At 40.0% G+C, this 12,304-nt stretch overlaps 1 protein-coding gene across 16 annotated transcripts in view; it reads right to left on the reverse strand.

The window, feature by feature from the left end:
- The window catches only part of LOC137969623 (tetratricopeptide repeat protein 28-like), a 34,023-nt gene that overhangs the window by 1,697 nt on the left and 20,022 nt on the right, over positions 1-12,304 (reverse strand). For 10 of the 16 annotated variants that reach the window (XM_068815942.1, XM_068815938.1, XM_068815945.1 and 7 more), the window contains 2 exons: positions 2,935-6,796; positions 253-2,445 (listed from right to left, as the gene is read on the reverse strand). In XM_068815942.1, the coding sequence (XP_068672043.1) occupies positions 2,426-2,445; positions 2,935-6,748 (3,834 nt within the window). In that variant the 5' untranslated portion in view covers positions 6,749-6,796 and the 3' untranslated portion in view covers positions 253-2,425. Of the gene's footprint in view, positions 1-252; positions 2,446-2,934; positions 6,797-8,691; positions 8,920-12,304 lie in introns of those variants that run through there. The other 6 variants (XM_068815947.1, XM_068815946.1, XM_068815944.1 and 3 more) reach the window with 3 other exon arrangements.

The raw sequence follows: 12,304 nt of genomic DNA on the forward strand, positions 1-12,304 counted from the left end.
CGTTTAAGACTCATGGCAAAGACTCAGCCGTGTTTAAGATGTATCGCAAAAGAAACTTAAGTCACTATCGAACAGTTCCAATCTGTATTAAGATTGCAGGATTTTCTCACGTATTCGTATAGCACATGTACAAAGGCTCGTACGAAACCTTGAACACCCTCTAATTTATATTAAACACCCGAAAAGTTACACGGTTGAAAATCGCGATTTTTGGCCAAATGGCAAAAACAAACAAACAATGAAATATGATGTACCACAGGGTAGTTCCCTTGGTCCTCTTTTATTCTTACTTGATATAAACAACATTTCCACTGCTCTGATAAACTGAACTTCAGGATTTTCGCTGATGACACTAATGTCTTTGTTTCATCACCTATTCGAGATCTTGAAAAACTAAATAACAGAGAGCTGGCTAAAATTAAAGAATGGTGCGATCTAAACAAGCTCTCTATAAATATTAAGAAAACTAATTACATGATTGTTAAATCCCCTAAAAAGAAATCAGGAAACATAAATGTTAAATTACCAAATAAAGATGAAAACAGTGAAATACGGACATGTAAAAACTAGCGATAAAAGCTAAACTTCCGATGTTTCGGCGACCTCATGACGCCATTATCAAGGAGTTGGAAATGAACATGCGAGTTCATAACGGCCAACACTACTTTCCATCCCTAAAACTGACACTGGACATTTCGTAACAATTACACGACACATTATGCTATGTTAATATTGACAAGCTTACCGCTCTAAAAACAATGAAAACAAGCAGAATGACAGCTTTAGTTCAACAAGAAATAGCGTTTCTAAGCTATGCCGCACTGATCTACAGTATTTAGGTCTAAAACCTCCGTTGAAGAAGGTTAACTTTCAATTGTTTTGCTGGGTACTACTATTTCAATAGTCTAAAAAAAACGATTTTCCGGGAGGTTGTCTCGTTAGCCTAGTGGATATCGGAAACTTCAAGGTGAAGCCATCGATCCGGGTTCAACTCTTTGCCTCGCCTATTTTGAATCTTCTCAGCTTGTTTAAAATCTTTGTTTCGTTGAAGTAAATTTGAAGTCTAAAGTACACTGTACGTCGTATAAGTTGAATAAAAAGGGAAATGTCAGTTTGAGGGATGGAAAGAAGTGATGACCGTTCATAGCAGGTACAAAATACTCCAAATGAGAGCTAGACAAAGACTTTAGCTCGGATTAAATCTGTTTGCACGTTCAGCCGTGGTCGACGTGACTATGGTAGTGGAGAAGTAGACCTTAGACCTTACTCTCGATTTGGCGTGCACAGTTTAGGAGGTGGGTGCCCATCCTGCCCTCAGTTTTAACATGGAGAAAGGATGGAATGCTTCCCTTTTAATACCTTTGTCAACTCAAGAGTTACTGACCAACGTTTGCAATGGTGCGAAGTGGTATGAAATAACGTGACTCGGGTAGTCATCATTTTTAAAATTCAAAAAATTTCCACAAGCATATGCATGGGCAAAGTCCCACCTCCCCAGGAGTTTAAAATGCACACAATTAATTAAGAGATCAGGCAACTTTTACCCCACACACCCTTTTACCTTCTAGAAGTTTTAAGAAATCGCCCATTTCATTGAATTATTTTGCATCGGTCCAGTCCCTCTGTGACAAAATATCACAAAATCAACATGTACAAGTAAAGAACTTTCCATTTGTTTGGTTCCAGGCCCTAGCAAGAGTCCATCACCTAAGAGTTAGATTTACCCATATTGTCCTAGTCCTCATCAACGTCAGAAAAGTGTCTGTTTTTGAACCACGTTTTGTGGGAAAATAGACAAACAAATTGGCTAACTCAATGTTGTGCCCGATTCAAACCCTTTAGGAATAAAGCGTTTTGTTCCAGGAATTCCGTCCCATTTAAATGTGAACGCTACATTAAAATTTTTGTAATTTCCAAACATTTATACTTTTCTAGGTTGTTTTTTAGCTTATAGACATTTGCCTCCCAAAACAATTAATTTGCTTATTTAGCTTTGGCCAACCTTACAGAAACACAGAAAATACACATTCTCCGAGACTGTCACTTAATGATATTGTAAATGGAAAGTTGGTATAGCAAGCTTAAGAGTACACATGTCACCTGAGGAACAAACCGCAAAAGCTTGGAGTTATTTTCAAGGGCCAAAATAACAAGACGGCTAGATCCTCAGTTATGGAAACAAACCCCTGATTTCTATCAAGTGATTAACTAATCCTGGAACAGATGCTTACAAAACAAGGCACAAATGTAAGGACTTGAAGAGTATCTTAATACTACTGAAATCTCATGGTACTTTAACTATAATTGGCATGATATCTTGTGTCTGACAGCTACTGAGGTATCAATGATTGAATTGTTTTCAATAACTCATATAATCGAAGAAAGGAAAATAACATATCGACGTATCGCAGTCCAAGTAAGTTTTTCACGTTTTGGACATCGTTTCTGAAAAAGAAAAACAAGGAAGAAAGAAACAAGTAGTGGATTAAATGCAAATAACGAATTTCGTTCTGATTGACAAGTAAATAATATAACAATTATCTTAATTCATTCATTTAACTGTTTGTGCTAGAGTTAATAGGAACAATTCCTATTCACTGTTACTTTGACATGTAGACTTGAAGACCTCAATAACTCACTTCACTTGACATAAGCAATCGACAATCACCGATCAGTTTCAGTCATTCCATCATAACACGGGCTCAAACAGCTAGCTATCTGCAGGAAGCTGAAGTAGCTGACTCGGTGAATGCAGACAATATTTAATTTAGGTATTAGCCAAAGCAGTTCCAGTAAAAATATCCACTCTGGCAACCGATTTTAAAGCCATTTCTTTGTGAAGAACGTACCTGCTCCTTTCGACAACTTCCTGGTTAAAAACATGTACAAAGTACAGCGATTCAGTCATTAAAGTTATATTTAAATAGCACTTACCATTCTTTTCGTGTTCCAGCTGCCCAAACTCAAAGGTGACATCATCGCCGATTAGCACAAATGGCGCCCAGTATTTTATGGCCGAATAATTCTTTGTCTCCTGAAGAGATTTCATAGCATGGTGAAGAGCTGTACTTGCACTTTTTCTATCTGCCAAGTGTTGGTAAAAACTCTTCATGAACAAGAAGGTCGCCTCGTCGTCGATTGCCCAGAGTGACACCAGTACAGACCGGGCACCAGCACACAGGAAAGCCCTGGCTATTCCCACAATACCCTCAGATTTTACCTCTCCCTGGCCACTATGACAGCAACTAAGCACAACCAGTCTTGCCTGAAGGTGAACTGCTTGAACATCGCTCAATGATAACATGTAGTCTTCCTCTTCGGGGATCTTGAATGTGCGTTCGGGATTTGGGGCCAAAGCAATTTCTCCAGATCCGTCATCCCCATGTGCAGCAATGTGGATTAAGGTAACTGACTTCATTCTTCTCAGCACCTCAGCTTTGGTTGCATTTTTTCCTGTAAGAGGCACGGTCTGCAGAAGTTCTCCAATTATATCCACCTCTTTTTTCGCACACGGCAGCTGTCCATACATGGGTTCACCAGTGCCGTAAGTGACTTCGCTCAAGCACGGATCGCCTACAAGCAGCGCTTCATTCTTACTTTGGAAGTTATCAGGTGCCATAGTGATCAATTTTAAAGCAGTCAGCGAGGGAATTACACGGATCCTGACAGAGTCACTCATTGCAGAAAAAGGAGCCAGGCAAAAGTGTCCATCAGGAACAAACACTAAGTCATCGCCCTGGATCAAGTCCGCTATAGGACTGATTAAGGCATCATACAAGGGCTGCAAAGAGTGCACAGAGAAGCTCAAAGACTGAAAAGTTTCTTCAACACTTTCCCTACTGCTCGAGAAGTCGCTGCCTTGTCTTTCAAGTGAACGATTCTCGCATCGCAAAACAACCCCTGCATTGATCTGTTCTAACGTACTTTGCATTAGAGACTTGGCAGTTCCATTTTCGATTTTCTTTTGTCTAAAATTTATCCTGATATCATCTCTTAGCAACCAGAAGCTGATCGTGTGCCCTTCAAGTGCTGTGAAAACAGTTTGTGAAGGTAGATCTTTCATAACCAAAGAGATAGTTACCTTCATCATAGGTTTCTCATCAACGCTGTATTGCATCTTTAAAATGTCTGCCAAAGCCTGTGCTCGTCCTTGCTCAGCAGCATACAAAGCTTCATCAACCTCTCCATTCTTCAAGAGTGCTGTCCACAGAGCGGTGTACGCAAACCCCTTTGTGTCACGAAAGCTTATTTTCCATGCATCCTCTGACTGAAGAAGACGCCTAACTTCATCAAAATAATAAACGCTTAGACGACAGTAATTAAGAGCTTTGCTCAAGGAGCCAAAAAATTCATGAACATGACCAATATCATAACATGCACTTGCCAGCCCTATTGGGTCCTCTGTTTCCTGGCAAATACTAAGATGTTGATGGTGATACTCTATGGCTTGCTTGAAATTACCAAGACTTTGATAAGCGTTGCCGAGATTTCCATAAGCTCTTCCTTCTCCTGCCCTGTCCCCTACCTCTTTTGCAATACTAAGATCTTGATGGTGATACTCTATGGCTTGCTTGAAATTACCAAGACTTTTATAAGCATTGCCGAGATTTCCATAAGCTCTTCCTTCTCCTGCCCTGTCCCCTACCTCTTTTGCAATACTAAGACGTTGATGGTGATACTCTATAGCTTGCTTGAAATTACCAAGACTGTCATAAGCATTGCCGAGATTTCCATAGGCCGCTCCTTCTCCGGCCCTGTCCCCTACCTCTTTTGCAATACTAAGATGTTGATGGTGATACTCTATGGCTTGCTTGAAATTACCAAGACTTTGATAAGCGTTGCCGAGATTGCAATAAGCTCCTCCTTCTCCGGCCCTGTCTCCTACCTCTTTTGCAATACTAAGACATTGATGGTGATACTCTATGGCCTGCTTGAAATTACCAAGACTTTTATAAGCATTGCCGAGATTTCCATAGGCCGCTCCTTCTCCGGCCCTGTCCCCTACCTCTTTTGCAATACTAAGATGTTGATGGTGATACTCTATGGCCTGCTTGAAATTACCAAGACTTTGATAAGCGTTGCCGAGATTTCCATAAGCTCTTCCTTCTCCTGCCCTGTCCCCTACCTCTTTTGCAATACTAAGATGTTGATGGTGATACTCTATGGCTTGCTTGAAATTACCAAGACTTTTATAAGCATTGCCGAGATTGCAATAAGCTCTTCCTTCTCCTGCCCTGTCCCCTACCTCTTTTGCAATACTAAGACGTTGATGGTGATACTCTATAGCTTGCTTGAAATTACCAAGACTGTCATAAGCATTGCCGAGATTTCCATAGGCCGCTCCTTCTCCGGCCCTGTCCCCTACCTCTTTTGCAATACTAAGATGTTGATGGTGATACTCTATGGCTTGCTTGAAATTACCAAGACTTTGATAAGCGTTGCCGAGATTGCAATAAGCTCTTCCTTCTCCGGCCCTGTCTCCTACCTCTTTTGCAATACTTACACATTGATGGTGATACTCTATGGCCTGCTTGAAATTACCAAGACTTTTATAAGCATTGCCGAGATTTCCATAGGCCGCTCCTTCTCCGGCCCTGTCCCCTACCTCTTTTGCAATACTAAGACATTGATGGTGATACTCTATGGCTTGCTTGAAATTACCAAGACTGTCATAAGCATTGCCGAGATTTCCATAAGCTCTTCCTTCTCCGGCTCTGTCCCCTATCTCTTTTGCAATACTAAGATGTTGATGGTGATACTCTATGGCTTGCTTGAAATTACCAAGACTTTGATAAGCGTTGCCGAGATTGCAATAAGCTCTTCCTTCTCCGGCCCTGTCTCCTACCTCTTTTGCAATACTAAGATGTTGATGGTGATACTCTATGGCTTGCTTGAAATTACCAAGACTTTGATAAGCGTTGCCGAGATTGCAATAAGCTCCTCCTTCTCCGGCCCTGTCTCCTACCTCTTTTGCAATACTAAGACATTGATGGTGATACTCTATGGCCTGCTTGAAATTACCAAGACTTTTATAAGCATTGCCGAGATTTCCATAGGCCGCTCCTTCTCCGGCCCTGTCCCCTACCTCTTTTGCAATACTAAGACGTTGATGGTGATACTCTATGGCTTGCTTGAAATTACCAAGACTTTTATAAGCATTGCCGAGATTTCCATAAGCTCTTCCTTCTCCTGCCCTGTCCCCTACCTCTTTTGCAATACTAAGACGTTGATGGTGATACTCTATGGCTTGCTTGAAATTACCAAGACTTTTATAAGCATTGCCGAGATTTCCATAAGCTCTTCCTTCTCCTGCCCTGTCCCCTACCTCTTTTGCAATACTAAGACGTTGATGGTGATACTCTATAGCTTGCTTGAAATTACCAAGACTGTCATAAGCATTGCCAAGATTTCCATAAGCTCTTCCTTCTCCGGCCCTGTCTCCTACCTCTTTTGCAATACTAAGATGTTGATGGTGATACTCTATGGCTTGCTTAAAATTACCAAGACTTTGATAAGCATTGCCGAGATTTCCATAGGCCGCTCCTTCTCCGGCCCTGAAACCCACTTCCTTAAAAATGGCTAATGCTTCTGTGTAATTTGTTATGGCCTGATTAAAGTCAGCTGTGCCCTGATAGTATCTACCAAGATTGAAATAAGCCAAACCCTTGCCTTGTCTGTCTCCCTCCTTTCTTGCAACGCTAAGCTCTTGCATATGCCGCTCCAAAAGGTCCAACTTTTTATCCACCATTGCTGATAATCAAAACCAGGAAGTTTTTCTCAGAAATCTGGGGTGCACCTAGAAGATAAATGAACGAAAAGAAAATAGGTTCAATGCTCTGAGTACAGGATGCGAAGCCGGCACAGCAAGGTTAAATGAACAGTGAAGGAATAACTATCTTAAGCTAGTATTTTGAAAGAAATATGCCTTTCTTCATCAGGGTTTCCCAAGGAATGATTTCGACTAATGGAGACAGTTGTTACAGAATAAATACTTGGGCATTTAACAGACTAAGAGCGTTTTATACAATAATAATCACCGAACATTAAAAATAGAAATTCTATTAAGTAAATGAGGGAAAAACAGCCTATAGAAAAGCGACGGCATTCCATTTCATCTTTCTTATCGAAAGCTAATTAAAAGTTCCCAACAGGAGGGGATGCCATTAAGAGTGTAATATTCAATTTTCTGAAATTGACGTCAAACTCATAATTTTTTATTTCATGTCTAAATGTATCCAATGTTGGAATTGCCTGCTTTTTCGTCACAATTTTTTTTGTCTGGATACCTGGTTACTCCATGTATTTTGATCCAGGAAATTTGAATGAGCTAATTGAACTGCTCACACGTTTCCATTGAGAAAGGCTGCTCGTCAGGACAGAATTGGCTGTTTTTATACTAGAGATGCATAAACCGGTTATTCAAATTATGCCTTTCCCTCTCTCTCTTCACACGCCAAAATCATTCGTTGGAAAACCCTGATGAAGAAAGGCATTTCGAAAATTGGCTTAAGATAGTTATTCCCTCTGACTGCTCAATTAATCTTGCTGTGCCAGTTTAGCATCCTGTAGTCAGGACATTGAAACTATTGTGTTTTCGTATTTCTCGGCGTTGTTTAAAAAAGTAGGTACGCAATGCGTACATGTGGGTAGCCACTTAGACACCGTACTACCAATGGTGCCTTAATAACCCTTTCACTCCCAATAGGTCCACTTATAGATTTTACTCTGTCTAACGCCAGACGATTTTACTCGTCAATGGGGAACCCCACGGGGCTGAAAGGGTTAAGTATGCTGTTCGTTTTCATTTGGGTTCTAACCATTTACTATACTAGCTCTCTACGAACTTCATTGGCTTCCCATTGCCTATCGAATCAGGTTTAAGATTTGGGTACAGCGATTTGCCCACGGCATCTCGATCCGATTTGGAGAAGTAATAACAAAAATTGTGCCTGCCCACATGAATGGGCATCACACATGGCAGTGAAAGGGGAACACGGATTAACCCTTAACACCTGCTAAATCCAAACTGGAATGTTTGATTCAGTACAGTTTTAACCAATAGGAATCAAATATCAAGTGGTGGCTTATCAGTACTGAATCAGTTGACTGTTTCATACCCTCTCCGCCAATCGTAATTCTTGTGATGACAAGTTGTCTGGCTCAAATCAAACCACAAGTGAAGCAGTTTTGTCCGAGCCAATGGAAAGCGACCACGTTCCAGGGTTCTCCTTATTAGGCGGTAACCGGTAAAATCTACCGCTTGTAAGAGCACTTATTACCGCCTGCAAACGCTCAGAAGTCGCTTATCCGTTGCAGAACGTCCAACATTAACCAAATGCTTTACCGGTTTGAAAAGGCCCCAACCAGTTGTGCTGAAAACTAGGGAGAGCCCTGTGTTTGTGCCAATTTTTTTACACATTATTTATTCTTTAATTTCTTTATGAACATAAAGCAAGCTTTGACTCACCGTCAATATTGAAACTGTTTGCGACCTTCAAGCAGACAATTTTCATACCGACTGCTAAATCACTGTTTAATTTATGGGAGCAAAAATGACTTGCAATACGGACTTGTTCCTTACCAGCCAAAACGCAGTCAAGGCATGCTATTTTTTGAGAAAGCCGCATTACTTATAATTTTTACACACGCGCATGGATAATTAAAGAAAAAACAGCAATTACATGTACTTACTTCGCCCGTTGTGGATGAATGTTGGCATTTGCAGGCAGATCTGGATTTGATCCCAATCAAACAAACACTTATTAAGCCCTTAATGTACGAGCTCTTGCGATGAATTGCACGCCCCTTAGAACCGTTGTAATAAGAAACATCGACTGCTTTTCTTGCCGTGTCTTAGTCAAATTTTTTTTACATTCTGTAAATAATTATTTGCCTTGGAAGCCTTGCTTTAGCGGGGAACTAGAAAGGAAAAATAAAAGAACAAGGAGAAAAAAAGCTTTGAATCATTCTCTGGTAAATTCAATTATTGCGATTGTGAATTGAATTACATTGTAGACACATGCCCGTGACATTTGCGCTGGTGTTGGTGTTGTTTAAATTGGCGTGATGGATTGTTTTCCTTTGCTTATTCACTGATGTTGTCCGCCTTAGTTCCAGAAGCATATGAACAGTGATGCATATATATCTCTTTGCATATAGGTCCATATACCATAAAGTTGTCTCACTGATAACTGCGTCAAGTCTCGTGGACTTGTTCAGTTGACTGATTTCGTACGCGAAAAGCTTGATTGCCCAGAGAGCCTTCCAACTGATTCAGCTACACAACCCGACTTATTCAGTTGACCCAGAGAACAGCAAAAGTTACTGCAAGTGCGAGGAAAATCGTAGGGATGGTCTTCCGCTATTATCCGGCGCCATTCATGTCAATAACTGATTCAGTTGTAAATTAATGGTAACCGGCTGATTCAGTTGGATCTTCTAACTCGAGAGCAGAGAAATGAAAAGGTGTCCATTGCCGGCTTGTCCTATTTGCTGAGAGCATTGTTCTATAAACCTTATTAACAGAAATTTCTTTTTCACCTTGTTGCTCTCGTTCCCTACTAAAGTGAATCAGTTGACTGATTTCGTACAGTTAGTCACAGTAACTGAGACGCCGATTTATACCCAGAGAGCCTTCCAACTGCTTCAGTCACCTGGCCGGACTTATTCAGGAAAAACAAGTGCCTCTATGTTTCAGTCCGTAAAAAACAGCAAAAAAGAGGATCTAAATAATTATGTTCAGTGAAAATCGGCCGAATTGTTGCCCATGAAAACCTGCACGTTTCTGATATGACAATTGGAAAACAAACTGCTCAATAACACCCAAGGAAAAATTCAAAAATTTATCTGCCATTTCTGCGGATGATGGCGTGAGCTTTCGTTTGTTCCGTGCTTTGTACTCTCATAAAGCACAGTGTTTAAATCAATGAGAGCAGGCGTTACATAGAAACTTTATTATAGTATATAATTTTATACTAGTAGTATGTATAATTTATATAATATTATTACATAAATATCATAGTAATATAAATAATAAGTAAAATAAGAAACACATGCACCCTCACAGCCGTACAGCCACCTTGCGCAATTTTTTTGTTTTTCTTGAAAAAATATTTTAATCACATTTTCTGAATGAAACTTGCACCTAGATTAAGAATAAATTTCGCTCTCTCTCTCTGAACTTTAACGAACAAGAAATCCTTTCCAACCTACAAGACATACACGGTGTGGTGGTATGCGGGTTTTAGAGAATTATATTGACCACAAGCATGCTAATTCCGTTGTATGTGTCGAAAACACTGATGTATAAACTATCCAGAAACTAGCGCGTGCGTGTCAAGGTGGCTCAAACCAGCTTCAACCATTTTTGAGGGAATGTCTCATTAGACGGACTAACTCTATAACGCTGTTTCACTTAACGGCAATGTTATGGTACCACATGAAACCCTGCCGATAATCGTTAAACAAGATGCACATGTTACTGTGACGTAATAAATTACCATGGCAACAGAAGAACCATCTAAAAACGCCCTATATTTTGTGTTAAAGCACTTAGTATCTCAAAAACGAACTAAAGTGTCCCCCATTTTTTATTGCTGAAAAGCGATTAGCAGGCTAAGATGAAACTCTTTGCAAAGTTAAAAAAAAATCTGGAGCAGATTCAGAACCACATTAAAATTTCCCAATTGTGAAGGTGGCTATGAATCTGCTGCAAAGAATTTTTTTAAACTTTGCAATGAGTTTTGTCTTAGCGTGCCAATTACTCTCCAGCAATAAAAAATGGGAGTCACCGAGTTCGTTTTTGAGATATTCGCGTTTAAAGATAAAATATAGCGTGTTTTTCAGTGGCTATCTTGGTTTCATGGTAACTTCGCCACTGTGCTACAACTTCGGTTATAAATAGTTGAAATTTCGCTAGAACAGCAAGTCAAGCGCAAGTCAAGTTTTTAAAACTGAGCAAAGGTTAATCCGCGCTCCCCTTTCACTGCCATGTGTGATGCCCATTCATGTCATCAGGTAGTGGAATGGCATGTGGTGTGCATACGAAATGTCCACATGACTTGAAGCCATTTGTGTGGCTTATGAGAGTTTAAGATTTATTGTTGTTCTTATGGTATACATGTAAATGTTATAAAAGTCATCCAGTAGACTGATAATCAGTACTTTTGCTAAAGTTAGAGAAAAATACATGGGAACATACATTAGAAGAGACAAATGTTATTGCGTCTACTTGTTTATGAGCGATTACATATCTGAATTGCTTCTTTGACTTTCATTTGCATCATTTGTTTACAGTTTGCTTGGTTTTTTTGTATAGCGGTCTGTTGTACACACACAGGGGCATAGTTCAAACCAAATCTTAAGCTTCCATGGATATCAAGGAAAGCACCAAGCTCCTTTTAAAAACTGCATTTACTAATGTGTGCTAGTGTAACAAAATGGTCTTCAGTACCAAGTATCCAGTTTATACCTGTTCATGTTGTACTATTAAATTAAAATACTGTACCTAAAGTAAGTATGTGTGTGAAAGAGTACAACTTCTGTCTGTAATTGTTGCAACTCTGTGTGATTTTTCTGGTTGGGACATCCATCGACTCGTGTCAGAGTGTATGCAGAGTATCTACTGCTTTGGTGAATGAAATTAGTATTTAAATGCAGGTAAATGTTTGCTCTCCCTCCCTCCCTCCCTCCCTGCCCCCCTTCTTATCTCTCTCTCTCTTTCTCTGAAAAAAATTAAAAATAATTGGTGATATATTACATAGAACCATAATATATTGAGAGAGACTTAGAATTATTTGAGCTTTAACTTTTGTTATAAGACAAGAACGACACAGATGTTGTGTGAGAAAAGAACCTATTTGGTACCACCCACCGTTTTCCTCTTCTTGGGTCTTTTCTATATGTCCTTAGAGGGGAATATTTTATCTGCATTTCGTGGGCAACTGCTGCACCACTTTGTACCTGGACGATAGGATGGCATTTTTTTTCTCTGTAACTCTGTATAGTCGCTCAGGCATGGGGGTACTACTCAAAGTTGCCGAATGAGTGGGTAAGGAACACGAACTGATATTGATACTTGTTCTTTATTGATGCCAATAAAACGCGCACACAAAATTTACACTGTCAACTTCCGGCACTCGAGCCATCTCGGTACTAAGTTCAATTATTCTGGCTCTACAAACGTTCTTCTCCCGAGTTTTACTGCTCAGGCAACAGGTTTTATCATCCGGAAATTTGTCCCTAGACAGGCCGACGACGACAACTACCACGATAAAAGCACAAGTCTTTATGTTTTGCTACGAAC

This window comes from Montipora foliosa, chromosome 9 (assembly GCF_036669935.1).
Source record: "Montipora foliosa isolate CH-2021 chromosome 9, ASM3666993v2, whole genome shotgun sequence".
Taxonomy (NCBI): domain Eukaryota; kingdom Metazoa; phylum Cnidaria; class Anthozoa; order Scleractinia; family Acroporidae; genus Montipora; species Montipora foliosa.